Source organism: Muscardinus avellanarius (assembly GCF_963383645.1).
Source record: "Muscardinus avellanarius genome assembly, chromosome: 19".
Lineage (NCBI taxonomy): Eukaryota > Metazoa > Chordata > Mammalia > Rodentia > Gliridae > Muscardinus > Muscardinus avellanarius.
In genome coordinates this window covers 9,447,514-9,466,019 of record NC_137805.1, presented here as the reverse complement: position 1 = coordinate 9,466,019, position 18,506 = coordinate 9,447,514, and the positions used below count along the sequence as shown (strand labels likewise).

The 18,506-nt window shown below is 38.9% G+C and overlaps 1 protein-coding gene across 2 annotated transcripts in view; it reads left to right on the top strand.

Moving 5' to 3' along the window:
* PLCB1 (phospholipase C beta 1) overlaps nt 1-18,506 on the top strand; it is a gene marked incomplete at both ends in the record, with an annotated part of 756,028 nt that overhangs the window by 624,790 nt on the left and 112,732 nt on the right. For both annotated transcript variants that reach the window (XM_080716836.1, XM_080716837.1), the window contains one exon: nt 4,252-4,432. In XM_080716836.1, the coding sequence (XP_080572962.1) occupies nt 4,252-4,432 (181 nt within the window). The remainder of the gene's footprint in view (nt 1-4,251; nt 4,433-18,506) is intronic.

Genomic DNA, 18,506 nt, shown 5'->3' with positions numbered 1-18,506 from the left:
AGCATCTTACACTATGAATGGAAGCATCAAATACCAATATCCAAGGAAATTTACTCAGTTGGCTCCAAAGTTACAAGATTACGCTTCCAAGTTTAGATGATTGTAGGGTTTCTTTGAGCATCTTATGTAGGCTTACAGTATGGACTTATTATTATTTTGCAATATGAGGTTCTCAAATCAGTGTGGTTAATTTTTATGTAAAAATCTTCAAAGTTTAATAATTTGGGAAATGGAAATAAAATGCAGTTACCTTATTTTTTTTGTTGTTCTTTTGTATCACAGACATCTTTTTTGTCTTCCTTGGGGTTTATTTAGTTAAACATCAAAAAAATTTAATTTTCAATTACTTAGCGCTAACAGGGCAGTGTGTAAATTACTGTTCTACAGTCCTCATAAACATCAACTCACAGCATTTTAAAAGCAAAATGTTCATGTATCTCTAAATATGTAGTTTAGAAGATGTCATTATCAAAAGCAAATCTATTCATTAGTTCTATTTTAATGTATTCTTGGTATTTTAATGAATTTTATATCACAAAGGTGGGAAAAGCTTTTAACCCATTTAAAATCATCTCTCTGCTTAATTTTCTGTAGCTACGACACACAACTGATCAGATATCCAGGTTTTTTCATATGTTGGCTAATGAATGGACAAAATACTCTCAGAGGTGGTCTTAACAGCTCTAACTCTGTGGAGTTATTCACAGAGGAAACATCATCATTGGCTTTCCCATTAAAAAATCTCTCAAGGGTTTGAATTATAGTAATTGACACTGAGAAATAAGAATTTATTTTCCACCTGGAAAATTTATAAATCACCCTGAAACTGCAGAAGCATGTACTCTACCTGCTTATGAGCCAAGCACAAGGCAGGCTGTATTCTGTCTTTCCTCTCCATCCTTATTGAATCATCTTATTTCCATTCCAGGTTGTAGAGAGAGGTAGGATGCATGTTTTAGATCCATATTGTGGCATATGATATAACATATGCTTATTTGAAAGCACAATCAAAATGCATTCTCAAGTTTTACAAAACAACAAGACCCTATTTCCTTAGATCTGAAACAGACTTAGAAGTCACTGAAGTGAAATTTGTCATTTCTCTATGGAGAAAGTTAAATGCTAGCAAAATTAAAATTTACCTGTAATTTTACAGCCAATGTAGGAAAAGATTGGCCTAAATGTCTCAAAAAATTCTCCTTCAGTGATGTGCACATCACTATAATGTGTTCGTTTGTTTGTTCACCTATGTATTTACTCAAATGTCATACCCCAAAGTTTCTAATAGTCTACCAAAATAACAACATAGGAAACATTTATGTAGAAACCCTATGCAAATAGAAAAAGAAAAATAACATATACACATGACCTGACTGAATTTTTTTGTGTGTGTGTGGTACTGGGGGTGGAACCCAGAGGCTTTCTACCTCCGGGCTATACTCCCAGACCTTTTTTTTTATATTTTATTTGGAAACAGGGTCTCACTAAATTGCTGAAAGCCTCACTAAGTAGCTGAGGCTGGCTTCGAACCTGTGCGATCCTCCTGTCTCAGCCTCCCAAGTGCGGGGATCTGACTGAACTTTTGACTGTGTCCAATAGAGCAGCCACCAGCCATATGCAACTATTGAGCCCTTGAAATATGGCTCATCTGGGCTGAGAATAGAGTTCAGTGGTAGATGCATGCTGGGCATGCGTAAGGCCCAGGCTCCATCCCCAGAAATAAGAGCAATAAAATGTGGCTCTTCAGTATTGAGATGTGCTTTAACTATAAAATATACACCAGATTTCTAAGGCTAGAATGTAAAATAGTTCCTATTTATTTATAGATTTTGTTTTAATTGCATGTTGAAACAATAATATTTTGCATTAGATTACATTAGATAATATTTTGAATTAGATAATATTTTGCATTAGATTAAATGCAATATATTCAAATTAATTTCACCAATTTATTTTTACTTTTAAGGCAGCTACTCAAAGTTTTAAATTACATACATAGCAAAAATCACATATGTAGCTCACATTGTATTTCTACTGCACCTCACCAACCATTTCATGTAATTTCTGTTCTTGGACACTGAATTAACCTCTTAGCCTCTGAGAATAGGAAATATGGCTCAGATAATTCCCCTCATCTGATTAAAGGAAACTTCTTGTTCTAAAAGGAACAAATGTCTTCCCAGAATTGAATTACCAAAGAATTTATTTCATGAATCTTCTCAAAGCAGCATTTGGGGAAATGCCTTCAATCCTGATTTTACAAGAGAAGCAGAAACATTATGCACTTAATTATTTTTGTATACTGTCCTCCAAAAAACAAAATATCCCTAAGACCTGGTTTATAATGGTACACGGAGAGAAGCAAAACCATTAAGGTCTTGCTTATGTCTGTCTCCTAGCTCCTCTAGTTTTGATAAAACCCTGACAATACCTCAGAGTAATGAGTATCATGTCTTTTAAATTATTCTCTTACTTGAATTATCCATTGTCTCAATTGAGTTTTCCATATAATGCAAAGAAGAGTTTCCTCAAAGATCATTTCTGTTCAGACAGGGCACATGATGATACTGTGCTGTTCTTAAAAGCATGGGTTTTAGCGGGGCAAGGTAGTGCACGCTTGTAATCCCTGCATTTGGGGGGCAGAGACAGGAGGATCAGAGACAGGGTTCACCGACAGCCTAAGCTACTTAGTGAGGCCCTTTGAAACTCAGTGAGACCGCGTTTTAAAATAAAGAATAAAAACTAGGGCTGGGGGTGTAGCTCAGAGATAGAATGCTCCTGGGTTCCATCCCCAGTATTGTGTCCTTGGATGATGTCTCCCTGAGCCCCAGGTCTTCACATGAAGTGGAAGATGGCCATAGCTAACTAGGGGGCCATTGTGAGTGTGCCTGGACATGGAGAGCGGTCAGCCTCTGCTGTGGTGGTTATGGTTGAGTGAAGAGACACCTTCATGTTCCAGCTACATGGATTTCCTGGAATATAGGATGATAAATATATTCTCCATTCATGTCAAAATAGAGGGCCTCCCTAAAACTGCAGTCTAGGGATCCAGGTGTCTGGGAGGGCTTTCATTTTCACTTGGCATTGTACGTAAAAATGCACAAATCAACTTTTGTGCATACCGTATTTGAAAATAGAAGATCCCAGAATCAGCTTCAACCAACTGCCCTCTCCATTTGAGGCCACTGATGCTGGCCTAGTTCAAAGAAAAAGCAATGGGAATTGGTGAGACCTGATCCTAAGAAGCTTCCTCTCCTCATGCTGTCTGACTGAGAGTATAAAACCTGGACTGTCATGTGCTGGGTGCCATCGGTGGTTTGGTCTTCTTTCTGAAGAGCACTCTATATAAACAGCATGCCTCCTCTCTGTTCCCTGTTCCCAACACTCTGTCTCCAATACCCTCTTTCTATTGTTTTCTCTACGTGATAAAACAGGGTACAAAATTACAAAGGATCATACCATGAGGTGGTGAGAATCGCTTGAATTCATTTCAACATTAGTCCTAATCTTCTAAATATCTGTTTAATTATCTAAGACCAGTGCAGAGAAGGTCCTCCTGCATAGGAAGAACACTCAGTGAATATTTTAGAGTACAGCGAATGCACTCCTTTTCCTTGGTAACTGGTCCACTTGAACGCTTTGGGGTAATGATATCAGGTTATACAGCCCCCAGAGAACTTTATTTTTATTCTGTGACCTTGCCATCTGAAATCTTAAAATACAGACCTCAGATGTCAGCTGGGAAGGTTATCTACCTGTGACGTCTACACATGTACTCTACTTTGAATCTCTATTACTCTAGATGTCAAACAGGACACCTCTGCAACTCTACCCAGTAGAACTCATTCAATGTTATCAAGATTTTATGGGGGAAATGGAGCTGGAATGATGTTATACATACCACATTAAAAATACATAAATAAAAAGACAAAGACCTTGAGAATCCTCACCAGACGTCGTTTTGCCAAAGGGGGATTGTTATCCTCACCACCCCCACACACGCTGGGCTCTCAGATTCCTGGCTCGTCTTTCTGCCCTTCCCTTGTCCTAGGGCAACACAGACTTCATTCACTCTCTGTAATTAAAGGCCTGTGGCTAAGCTTGTCTTTGGGGGTCTCACCCTCTGCACCAAGTGGTTGATCAAAGTATTTGCTTCCAAACATGGTACCAAGGAGAAAGTCTAGTGAATCTCCTTCCCTGCACCCCAACATCGCCTGTGCGTGTGGAGAGTCGAGCTCTGTGTCTTTGCAGGTCAGAGCCCAGCAGCCCTGACCACGGCTCGTCAGCAATCGAGCAAGACCTGGCTGCCCTGGATGCTGAAATGACCCAGAAGCTAATAGACTTGAAGGACAAACAACAGCAGCAGCTGCTTAATCTTCGGCAAGAACAATATTACAGTGAAAAATACCAGAAGCGAGAACACATTAAACTGGTAAGCCCAAGAAATGTGATTTATGTTTGCACAGCTCCAACCCTCTTTTCTATAGAAAATGTTTGATGCTCTGGTGTAACTCAAAGGACACGAGGCAGGTACAAACGGGACCAACTTGGGAGACTGCACAGAGCACTGGGTGTCTACCACACTGATATTTTATAAACCCCACTATTGACAGGCGTGGTGGCACACGCCTGTAATCCCAGTACTTGGGAGCCTGAGACAGGAAAATCACAGGTTTGAAGCCAACTTCAGCAATTTAGCAAGACCCTTAGCAACTTCACAAGACGCTGTTTCAGAGAATAAATAAAAATAAGTAAATAAACCCTACTATTATTCTCTCTGTTCCTTCCTTCAGTGAGGCTGTGTTTTAATACCTTTTTTATTAATTTATTTTGGAGGAATCATTGGAATTGCACAAAGAAGTAAAAAGTTCTTATCCTTATTTAACAAAATTAAGAACACAAGGCAAGAAAATTTTTACATTTTTCTATCACAGGGCTTTGCAAGAACTAAAGAATGATAACAATAATAACAATAAAAATAATAACTCAGCTTTCTCTCCTATATTTGTTTTTGGTGGTACTGGGGTTCCTGGAAACCCTTCTACCCCTGGGCTACACTCCCAAACCTATTTTATATATTTTTTATTTGGAAACAGGGTCTCTTAAGCCAGCAAGGCTGACTACGAACCTGCGCGATCCTCCTGTCTCCGCCTCCCAAGCACGGGGATTACAAGCATGCGCCTCCATGTCCAGCCTCTCCTACATTTTTTTATGTAGTGCTACACTCAGGGTAATTCTACCTCTGAGTCACAAGCTACATCCTCAGCCATATTTTATTTGGGGAACAGCGTCTTGCTAAGTTGCTAAGGGCCTCACTATGTTGCTGGCATCAAACCTGAGATCCCGTTGTCTCAGCCTTCCTAATATTGGGATTACAGGCGTTCACCATGCCCTCGTTTCTTCTACATTTAAAAAAGTCAGTATCTAAAGGCCTAATAGGAAATGTTGTCTTCCAAATTTCTGAAATTCCCTAGGAAAGCGAAGGCCCTCATCTCCATTCATGGTCAGCTTCATACTCTTCAAATGGTTTTTCTTGGATTGTGATATTCTCTACATTGTTCATGCCTTGACACCTAGTATATTATAGATACTAGCTGTATATATAATATTTAAAGACAGATAAAGTGCATTGAGTAATAAAGCAGTAGAAATAAACAATGAACAAGCTTGATAGAAATGAAAGTAGTTAATCCAGAGGAAATAAAGCAGTAGAAATAAACAATGAACAAGCTTGATAGAAATGAAAGTAGTCAAGCCAGAGGAAATGGGTTCTACCAGATTATTGTATAGCCTGCCCTTTTCTTGCTGAGGGTCTGCACCTATGAGAGCCTTCTGAAGCTGTTTCTGCTTGTAGAGTTGGTAATATGCATATGGTTAGCTAGCCCTGTGTGACAGGTGACACAGGCAAATGCAGTTGTCCTAGGGTGCTCCACAATAATAAGGAGATGAATGGGTCACATACACTGAATATCAAAAATCATGTTCCATTTGATCAATTATTCCCAACTTAAATGGACATCAGGATCCCCTGGGGGGGGGTCTGTTAAAACAGAGATTGTTAGGTATTATTCCAAATTCTAATTCAGTAGGTCTGTTTTAGGGTTGGTGTTAGTGATTCTCCTGTTCCCAGGACCATACAATGAGAACCAGTGCCTGATACTTTCCTGGGAGTCTCAGAGTTTTGTTTTTAACCATGTCCACATACTTTTGATGGGCACCTTGTTTTGAACTTCTAAAATAAAATGAAAGCAATAAAAAGACAGTTGACCAGGTACTGGAATGAGTGTAAGGAAGGAATTGCTTTGACAGACCTCAGAAAGTCCAAGTCAGTTTTCATAGGGAATAATGGCTTTGAGGCCCATCTGACTTTCTCCAGCTACCCACACCTAGTATTCATTAATATAATGGTAATAAAAATAGAAATAGCAGCAGCATATTGAACAATCACCATGCCATTTACAGGGATTGTTCTACTTAATCTTCACAACAACTGTTGGCATTTAGTCTTATTTTTATCCCATTTGTATATTAAGAAAAAAAAAACTTATAGAAAACCTTTGTGACTATTCCAAGGTTCCACAACTAGAAGGTGGTATTTCGGGGATTGGAGCCTTGTCTGCCAACTCTAGAGCTCCTACCTCCAGCCTGTGTGCAGATGCCTCTCCTGATTCACATCCCAACCCAACGCCATCATAACAAAGGGGATGAGTCTACATACACAGCTCATTCTGAGCACACAAGCTGACTCCTTCATTACAGTGGCTGGGATGCCGTGTCTCACTTTCCCTTGTTAATAGGCTTATTTCACATACATACAATTCACTTATTTAAAGTGTATGGTTCAAGCCAGGCATGGTGGCGCATGCTTGTGATCCCAGCCTTTGGGAAGCTGAGACAGGAGGATCGCGGTTCGCAGACAGCCTCAGCTACGTAGTGAGGCCCTCTGCAATCCAGTGAGACCCTGTTTCAAAATAAAGAATAAAAATAGGGCTGGAGTGTAGCTCAGAGGTAGAATGCCCCTGGGTTCCATCCCCAGTACCACAAAAAAAGAAATAAAAATTAAAAAATGAAGTGTACCGTTCAATGGTTTTTAATATATTCACGGATATGTACAACCAGCACCACAATCAATTTTACATTTTCATCACTTTATAAAAACCCTCATTCATCCATTCATTCATTCATTTAGCAAATAATTATTAGACACAAGCTCAATAAATATTTTAAAACAATAGTGGATAAAAATGCCGACATTTCTATGTGGAATTCCACTGGCATAGCATGAGGAAGTGATCAGCAGTCTTTCTTGTGAGGGTGGAGGTGGGTTGGGAGATGCAAAGCTGATAAAAAGGACAATCCCAGCAAGGAGCAGGGCAGATGGTAGAAATCCTGCCAGCAGTGGTACCTCCAAAATAGGTCCCTCCATCCCCTTTCCCTCAAGAAGGAATGTGTGCACTGTAAAAGTTTAGAAGAGTTTTCAGAAAGACACAAATACATTTCCAAGACAAGCTCTGATGGGTCTTTGTTAAGAAGGCTAGGACTAAAACACTTCAGAATTAGAACCTCACAGATGTTTTTTCAGGGACATTGGGGGCTTTCACAATTTTTACTACAAGTCTTTAGCTGCTACTTGTACCAGAGCTTCCTAGAAACTCCCGTTAGTAATAACTAGAAATTATTCTGCCAGGGAATCTATTAACTGAAAGGCACCCAGAAGCGTCAGTTCTATCTTTGCTGGTGTTTCTGAATGATGAACAGGTCTCCCAGGCTAAATTAGACAAATGAAAGTGTAATTAAAAAGCGAGTAGGCCCCAGGTAAGAAGAAGTATCTGAGTGATGAGGAAAAATTAAGTAGAAGATATTTCATCTCCCAAAATTGTGCTGGGCACTAAGTACCAAAATGCTTTTTGTTAGAGATTATGTATTAACATGCTGTCGTCCATAGTTAAAAAAATCAAGAAGGAAACTATGGCATCAATAAAGTTTCTATGAAATGTTTACTGAAAACTTAATATTTACCCAATATTATAATATATACTAGAAATAAAAAATGAATTAGGTAGATGACATGATTATCACACACACTGGGGGAGTATTCATAACAAATAATTCTAATGATTGAAAGCAAAGATGTGGGAATAGTTTTTCTACTTGTATGAATTAGTAGACACTGAGAGATGTATGTGGTGTGTTTGTGTGTGTTTGTGCGCATGTGTGTCTGTGTATGTTCCTTGGGATGAAACCTAGCACCTTGCCCATGCTACACACAAGCACTCAAACACTGAATTATATTTTCAGGTCCCAAGATAATATGTTTCACAGCTTTATTAGTGAAATTCATATGGTTTCTCACATCCATATAGGCTCATCTGTGAATAAAATCATAGATGTAAAATGTGCACCAGTCTCTACAGACTACAGCTTTATATACTATCTGCATGTCCTAACGAAAACTGATTATTTTTGGCCTTGGGAATTGATCCCAGAGATATTTTATTTTCTAGATAAACCCCCAAACCATTTTCATTTGTCTTGAAATAGGGTCTCACTAAGTTGCTGATGCTAATCTTGAACTTCCAGTACTACTGTCTAAGCCTCCCAAGTACTGGGATTACAGGCCACCAGGACCAGCAAGGATCTGAATTCTTACAGTTCTACATGCAAAAATACTGCTACATCCTGGTTACTGGAAATGTGGTCTCAGAGTCACCCAGGAGCGACTCTACCTGCAAATCTCTCCATGCAAATCTCAGCACATTATCCCAAACTTACTAAGTCGCAATTTGTGACTTAATATGAGTCCCACTTTATACACATTTAAGTTGAGGAAACTGCTGCTTTAGAGCCTATCAGTCCTTATCTTTGTTCAGAATGCATTTTAGAGAAAGCCTAAAATCCCTTTTGGCTGAAAATGGAAACATAATGTGCTCTTCACAGCTTGATCGTTAACTGGATGGGTGTCTATCGGTGACAGAGTCACAGTTCCTGTGGCGATCACTGTGGGTGCCTGCCCGTCTTCACGACAGAAGGAAATGTGTGTGAAAATAGTCAGATGTGTGTGAAAATCAAGATGGAAGCCACTCTACCCCGCTGAAGTTGTTGCAGTCCTGACTGACATCTCTATGACGAGCTTGAGGCTCTGTGGGTCCCAGTTAGAGACCCTGTACCAGGGAAGAACTACAGGGTGGGCGAATCTGTTCCAACTTGTTAACTGATTTTCATGAGCTGCCTTGGATCTACCCTGCGTTTTGTCCATATCATTAGGATTAGGTTTTATGTTTTTTTTAATTTTATAAGTTCTTTTTTTGATGCATTGTAGTCTTACATCATAATGCAGATCAGAGTAATAGCGAATCTAAAAGTGTCTTTGGCAAGTGATGGACAAGAGACCCGTGTACGGTTCCAGGCCCCTCTCAGTATCCAGCACTCGCATCACATTCAAAACTAGCCCCATCACCAGTGCTAAGGGATTTCACGCAGTGAGGTGAATGGGTTTGTTTCTCAGGCCCAGAAGCTTCACCCATCGTCACATCTCCTTTCCTCTTCCACCCTTCTGGTGGCTTCAAGAAGACATTTCTTGTTTGGTTTCATTTCCAGTTACCATAGACTTTATCTTCTGCAGAGACTTGCTTTGCTTTTTATCTTTTTTCTTCTTTTTTATATTCTGTTTCCTTCCCTTTCTCAAGCAAGTGCTCGACCACTGAATCACACACCGATTCTTCCCATGTGCCCAATCCATCCATCTCGCCCTTCCTCTACCTTTAACTCACTGATTCATATTTTCTTCTAAATCCTTCTATCTGTCCTACGAGCAGTCATTCCAGGAGCCCAAACCAAAGTCAGTATCCATTCACTCCGGCTCCCCAACTCCCTGCCAGTGCCAGGAGGTTGAAAGTTATGTTTTCAGACTGAAAGCCCTGAGTGAGCACTGGTCCGCGGTGAATGGGAGGGTGCAGCTGGATAGGACGGGGATGCTTGGGGCTCTAGAGAAAGTGCCCTCACTCACGATTCTGCTGTCCACTGAGCAACTCTGAGACCACTCTGAGCTTCAATATTCTCAGCTTCTCAGTGGATAAAAACAAAGACTCGCCTCATTAAACTGTAAGGAGGAATAACAAGCAGGTGGACATAAACTCTGTTTCCATTGTACAAATAGAAAGCCTTTTTTCTACAAGACACAAGTTGGCTAGGGAATCGACACTTCAAATATAAATGTATGATAGTTATTGACATCCTGCTACAGCTTGAGAGAACACATCATCTGCCTTTTGATGAGTCGCACCAGCACCGTGTGCTGTTCCAACTGCCTGGAAAACATACTTAAATTTTCTCCTTTCGTGTGTGTGTGTGTGTGTGTGTGTGTGTGTGTGTGTGTGTGTGTGTTACTGGGGATTGACCCAGTCATTGTACCTCTGAGCTACACCCCCAGCCCTATTTTATTATTTTAAAATTGTGTCTCACGAAGTTGTGGAGGGCTTCTCCACATTTTTCACCAAACAAAAATGACAAATAAACAAAATATTTTAGTAGCAAAATAGAAATAAATAATCATCATAATGTGTTTATATTTGTCAATTTTCCTGGCCACTGCCCTAATCATATATATATATATATATATATACATATATATATATATATATATGTAATTTGGGTATATATACCCAAGTTCATATGCTGTCTTTATGTTCTGGCTCCCTTCACTTAAGCATTATGTCATGGAAATTTTCTTTTTTATAGAACTAGGGATTGAAGCCAGGGGTATTGTACTTCTAAGCTAGACCCCAGCCCTATTTTTTTATTTTATTTTATTTTATTTTAATTTATTTTATTTTATTGTGGTACTGGGGATGGAACCCAGGGGCCTTCTACCTCCATGCTACACCTCTAGACCTATTTTATATTTTATTTGGAAACAGGATCTCACTAAGTTGCAGAGGGCCTCACTAAGTAGCTGAGGCTGGCTGTGACCCCGGATCCTCCTGTCTCAGCCCCCCAAGTACCGGGATTACAGGTGTGTGCCACCACGCCCGGCTATGTCATAGCAATTTTTTGTTTTTTGCTTTTAAATGTTGTCCAATAACTCCATATTATTGCACTGTATAAATGTTAGCTTTATTTATTCATTTCCCTGCCAATAGAATTTTGAGTTGCGTTCAGGCCATTGATACTATTACAGTTATGCTGTGGAGAACATTATTCTAGAACCACTGGCAAATTGCTCTCCAGAAAGAATATGCCAGTGTGCACCACCGCCAACAATGTGAGGCATTCTACTTCCAACCTACACCCCCAGCACTTTTTACTTGTTATTTTAAAACAGTCTCACTAAGTTGCTGAGGCTGGCCTCAAACCTGTAATCCTCTTATCTCAACCTTCCAAATACTGGGATTACAAGTGCATTCTGCTTAGGGTTTTATCTCTTTTATTTTTTAATATATGTCAGAGAAAACACTTGGAAATGGTATTTACTGTACATTACATTGCTTTGCTTAGGAACAAGGAGGAGCATATTTCCTTAGGTTTACTGGTGGTTCGCATTTATTTTTTTCTACCAACTCTGCTCACATCTGTTTTCTCTTTTTCTGTTCTTTTGGCCTCTCAAGTTAACACTGCACTTTTTTTCATTTCGTATTCTTAGGAAGTTGAATGAGGATGCTCATATAACTAACTATTCCTTCTTCAAAAGTACTGTGGTCCACATACTGGTAGAATTCAGTGCATCTCACACCTAATTGTGGTCCCTCCGCTCAGAAACTGACAGAGGTTAAGATACAGGTTCTGAAGTCAGAAACACCTACAATTAGTATGTACATATTTATCAGGGTTTTTTTTTTTTTTTTTGGTTGTATAATGTTTACCCCCAAACTTATTGGGTTAAAGTAACCATTTTGTTAGCTTTAATGGCTGTTATTATTAATAGCTAGCTACATGCTGATTCTGCACATCAACAACCTGGGCTTGACACACCCGGAGAGTTCTTCCAGCCTTGATTAGGCTCCTCCATGTATCTTTGGTTCAGCTGCCACCACCTCAGGGCCCGGCTTCTGGGGTTGGCCATCAGCTGGTCGATACAGGTGACCGAGCCACTGTCGCTCCTCATCTGGCTGTCCAGCTGTGAGGGCTTGTTCAGATGGGAGTGTAAATGGTTCCTGTTGAGAGCAAGTGGAAGTGTGCTAGATCGCTAGAGAGATCTCACCACTCCTTTCTCATTCTGTTGGCCAAAGTAAATCATAAATGTGGCCCAGAGTCAATGGCTGGGGAAATGGACTCTACCTCCTGTTCAGAGCAGCTGTGAGTCATAGTTCAAAAAGTACAGATATGGGGAGGAGTAGACAATCGGAGCTCTTTTTGCAAAAAATATCTATGCACAGACCTCATAGTCTGGATGTGAGATTCAATAAAATAATTCATGGAATTTTAACAAAGCTCCTAGAATATAGTCATCATTCTTCACTAAAGAACAATTTGCACAGGATTTCAAGTGAGGAGACATGATTTCCATTTTTATTTCCATAACTTTAGCTAAATTATTTTACCTTTGTGAGTGTCTATATTATCATTTCTACAACAATAGTTATATATAAGAATATTTATAGAGTCTCCCTCTGTAATGCTAGTTGCCCTGACATTCTAGAAGGTAAATGTGTTAGCATAACAATCAGGGATTTTATATTTTTGTGCATAATATATTGTCTTAATTTTTTTTAGAGTTCGTTGTTGGCTACTTAGGAAAAATTAAGGGGAAAAAGGCAGTAAACAGAACCAAAGGCAAAAACAAAGAATCGCTTTGATTTGCGTCAATTTAAAGAAGCTTATGAAACAAAAGAGATTCTGCTGTAAGGAAAATTCCAAAATAGAACCCACAAGTCTGATCATTTAGTTTCTGCCCCCTGGAAATACAGACTCGTTGCATTACATCTGGCAAGTGAGGGAGGCTGAAATGATATCTTCTGCACTTAGAGAAAAAGGAATCGACATGGTATTTATCTTCATGGCTCTTCTGGACCTGCCTTCCAAATGCACTGAGAGTCCATGATTTATTGTCCTAGTTTATTTATCAGCAACAAGACAAATCTCGTCTCCTGTAGTCAGATCTCCTCTGCTAATTATTTGAAAATCTCTATTTGAACACCGTTACTACCTTTCTACATCTGAATGGTAATATTTACTTAATTTAAGTTAGTTGGGCTTGACCTTTAGAATTATAAAGATTTATATTAAAACTTAAGTGGTTTGGGTGGGTTTCCCCCTAATTGGCTCAGTGAAATATAATCTTATTTAATTTGATAATATACAATTTTTCTTCTGTTTTAATCAAGAGATTAATAATTACATCATTCATTATTCTATACCTATCTTAATAACTCTTGCAAATACCGTTATCAGCATTTATAATTACAAAGGGACAATTTTTTGATCCATTCTAAATTCTTATTTCAAGCTAAGTAGGACTTAAAAATGAAGCTAGAGCCGGGTGTGGTGGCGCACGCTTGTAATCCCCGCTCTTGGGAGGTAGAGACAGGAGGATCGCACTGGTTTGAAGTCAGCTGCGCTGGCTTAAGAGACCCTGTTTCCAAATAAAAATACAAAAAGTAGGTCTGGGAGTATAACTTGGAGGTAGAAGGGCTTCCAGGAACCCCAGTACCACCACCAAAAAATAAAAAATGAAACTAGATATCACTGTGTTGCCCCGATTGGTTTCCATTTTCTGGGCTCAACTGATCCTCCCATCTCAGTGTCCTAAGTAGCTAAGACTACAGGAACATGCTACTGTGCCTGGCTTATTATAGAGGAATTATTTTAAGTGAAACTTATTTATTATTAAATATATTATTATTATTAAATTATTATTAAATATATTTTATATTAAAATAAATGTTTTTATGTATGGCCATGCATACTTATTTTTATTGTTTTCAAAATATGTTAAACTAGGCCAGGTGTGGTGGCACATGCTTGTAATCCCCGCGCTTGGGAGGTGGAGACAGTAGGATCACGCAGGTTTGAAGCCAGCCTCAGTGGCTTAAGAGACCCTGTTTCCAAATAAAAATGTAAAATAGGTCTGGGAGTGTAGCCCAGAGGTAGAAGGGTTTCCAGGAACCCTAGTACCACCAAAATATATATATATATATATATATATATATATATATATATATATATATATGTTAAACTATTATTAAGTTCTAAAAGCTCACATAGTCATTTATCAGAGAAACTCCTAGAGATATTTAGTCCCTATATTTTGCTGATACAGAAGCGAGGCCAAGAGAACTGAGATGACACTTACAACCCAAGCATTTCCTACAGTGATAAAACACTGAAACAGTAACTCCTTTGACCAAACTTTTTGATATTTTGAAAAGTTTTAGAATATTTTGAGTTGATAGCCTCATAAAAGAACATCAGTAATATCATTGAAAGAAGTATTTTACACCAACCCATTTACATTTCCCAGAAAGCTGAAAGGCTGAGATTTACCTTGACATAATTTAAAAGTGAAAAATAAATGTAAAACATTATGGGTCAATTGGATAAACTTATTTACATGGGTAGGAATCTTTGTGAGATTTTTATTTTTGTTGTTTTGCCCATTAAGAAAGAAAAAAAATAAATCTTTAAGATGATTTAAACACAGCTTCAGGGTTGGGGTATAGGTCACTGTAGAATGTTTGTCTATCACGGACCACTACCACTGCTCTATGCATGAGGTCCTGGTTTCATTCCCCACCAGTGGATTGAAAAAGTTACCTTAAATTAAGCAACTATATATCCTATTTAGTTATATAGAGAAAAAAAATAATAATTTCCTAGGCATGATAGAGTAGCTCAGAAAATGAAAAAGATGGTTGTTGCCTTTTTAGTCCAAGACTTCATTCTCTTTCTGAAAAAGAAGGGAGTTAATGGAGAAAACCAGCCCCATCTGCTCACAGTTGGACCTTTAGTACTTTGGCATAACCTGGGTGCTTAGTGAATATTCATTGAATGAATGAATGTTTCTCAATTTGAATGGCCAGAACACACCTTAGAATAAACATTCACCTCATTTTTCCTGTGTCAGTAATGCGTTTGGTCTGTAGATCATTATTAGTTCAGATGTATTTTAAATGGATTATTTGTAGAAGAAAACTGATTTACAGTGAAAACTTAGTTTTGATGAGCACCAAAGGAGAACTCTCCTCTAGACATTAGCAGAAGGCAAAGGAACATACATTGTGCCTAAAATATGAATGTTCTAAACTTGGATTTTTGCCCATTTTCCACAATCGTCTTTCTTAGAAAAGATTCCAAATACTCCAATTTCTGTCCACACATTTTTGATCCCTTTTGATTTAGCACCAGGGAATTATTCTCTTCCATGGAAACCGCTTTCTCACCCACAAATGACTAAACCAAGTGAAATTTAGCATGGAGTTGAGAATGAGGATAAAATTATATTCCCCCGGGCTTTTCTTTTGACTCCTTAAAAGGTTTGGAACATTTATCTAGGGGAGCTGTCAGGACTGGTAAACAAGTAAGCAAAGTAATTGAGATGGCTATCCCTTTGGGGCAGCGAAACAAAAAATCATATCAGAAGTTAAAATTAAATTGTTTACAGAATTTCAGCTTATTAAATGCCCTCTTGGTGTATGTCCTAGGAATTCTAAATTAATATTAGCTTCCTTTCTGCCTATAACAGACAGTTTACTTTCAGTGAGGTTTGTGGCCAGTAATGATTGAATAGCTTTCTGAATAGGTTTTGCTTTTATTTGACAGTCTGTCTACTAATAAATACAGCAAAAGCCTGTGGACTCTGCCCCAAAGATAGGTTAAAAATTTTCAATTACTGTGTAAAAAATTACTTTTCTGGGACCTGTTTTCATATCTCCTGTAATCAAAACTTTGGGCTTAAACTCGGATGTTTCTTCATTTTATCTGGAGACATAGAAATTTTTAATTGTTGGCTTTTTTCAGGGGGTGGGTCCGGATTCTCTTGATTGGAATAGAAACCTGTTTAACTAACATAGGCAAGAATATATACTTAAAAAAATACGCAGGTTATAAGACATAAAGGGAATCGACTGTCCAAACCAGGCTTTCAGGAAGTGGAAGACACAGAAATGGGACCCAGAAATCACTCTATGGCATTTTTTTACAGCTTGCAAGCTCACACCCCCACCTCCTGCTTTTCTCTGAATAATAGCATTCATCTTTTCCAAAGCAGCATACAGGCTCACAAATACCAGTGCCAAAGAAATAAAACTGACATACAGGAAAAATCTTGGGAAAAAGCTGTTTTAGGGTCATGTGACTGATCAAGGTTACAACCTTAGAGAAATCTCCAGGTGTCAAAATGTCAAGATATGTCTGACCCAGCTTGGATCACTGCTTCCCCTGGACAAATTACCTTGTACAAAGGATGGGAGTTGATGTTTGAGCACCATACAGGAGCCTCAGAAAGCACAAAGGAGCATGGGATAGGAAAGTGATCAGTTACTGATGCACGTATATCAATCATCTCACTAACAGTTTATTATGAGCTTGACAATAGTGGCATGCTATTAGCAAAATCACAGTATTAATCATTCTGCCTCATGCAACTTAAGTACAAAAAGTTTAAATGAAAACAGTAAATGCTGTTTGGGCAGAATTATACTAGAGTGATCTTTTAAAAATAGCTAGGAAAGGCAGAATGTTACTGGGAGGGGTCTGTGGTGAGGGAGGGGGGACCAGGAAGAACTGAGTGCTCCAGAAAGCCATTTATATCTTAGTCATATCAAATACAGAGATGTTGTCCCTTTTTTTCTCTTTCTTTCTCTCTTTCTTTCTTTCTTTCTTTCCTTCTTTCTTTCTTTCTTTCTTTCTTTCTTTCTTTCTTTTTTTTGTGTGGTACTGGGGATGGAACTCCCAAGTTCTGGGATTACAAGCATGTGCCACCATGCCTGGAGAGATGTACTTTTTAAACACATATTCTTTGAGACTCGATGGAAACACCATTTTCATTACTTATATATAAAAGCGACATTTAAAAAATACATCTGGATTGCATATTAAGGTATTCATTCCTAAAACAAAGCTTAGCTTATAATACTTTTTAAAAGGATTTCTAAGAGCCGGGTATGGTGTTACTCACTTGTAATCCTAGCATTTGGGAGGCCGAGGCAGGAGCATTATGGCTCGAGAATGGACCCAACTACTTAGTGAAGCCCTTTGCAACTCAATTAGACCCTGTTACAAAATAAAAGAATAAAAGATAGGGCCGGGGGTGTCACTCAGTGGTAGAATGCTCCTGGGTTCCATCCCCAGTACCACACACAAAAAAAAGTATTTCTAAGAAAACAACCCCTGGGTTGGATGTGAAATTCCATAGCTAGTGCTGGGGTTGGAGTGAGTGTCATTTAGAAAATTTAAAGGTTTATTCGCAATCTTTTTGTAAGTGCCAGATTTGTGTAAAACCTGGAATGCCAAAAGATTATTTAAAAGGGAAGTTGCAATAGTGACGTCCTTTGGGGGAGCAATAATAAAGTATTTACATATAAAAAGGGTCAATATCTGCAAATGATGTTTTATAGAAAAAATAACTAAAGGACCATACAGCTGTATAATCTAAGAGAAGAATCACCAAAGTCTGGTTTAGGAAGGAAAAGGGTATGAGGAGGAGACCAGGCTGGTACCCACCGCCTTTCAAAAGCAGTGGGAGCAGCAAAATGGGTCATAACCTCCCGCAACAACAGGAACAAGATGTATCTGGGCTATGTCATATTTACATGGGATATATTTGAGGGGGAAGAAAAACATGAGACAAAGGATGGATGCAGGTTTGTGCTTCTGAGAGCAAAGTACTACATCCTTTATTGGCACATGATGGATACCAATATCAGGAAGGAAAGTCAGAGCTGGAGCATGGCCTCTATAGGGACAGAGAGCCAGTTAAGTCTTTGGGGCATCGAAAAAGGTAGAATATCTGGGATAGAGAAGAAGAGATGAAGAAAGACTGGGGTTCAGGAGGGAATTCTTGCTAAGTCCAGAGTAGAAATACGAATCAGCACAAACTTTACCTGTTACCACAAAGCCAAGAGATACACGAGAAATTAAAAAATCTCGACTCATAGATGTGAAAGCCCCCAAGATGGAAGCCAAAGGTAAAGTGCACTTTTGAGCTCAATTATACCTGATAAAATATGGGAAATACACTACCTGGTCTTCTGTAAGAGACAGATCCTAAACTTGCTTGTAGAAAGGCTGAGATAGGGATGGAGGAGAGCCAGATACTAGACTTGGTCAACAGGTCCTTAGAGATGCTAGACAGAATCTAAGTCACCCAAGGCCGGGCGTGGTGGCGCACACTTGTAATCCCCGCGCTTGGGAGGCTGAGACAGGAGGATCGCACAGGTTCGAAGTCAGCCTCAGCTACTTAGTGAGGCTCTCAGCAACTTAGTGAGACCCTGTTTCCAAATAAAATATAAAATAGGTCTGGGAGTATAGCCCGGAGGTTCCACCCCGAGTACCACCAAAAAAAAAACAAAAAA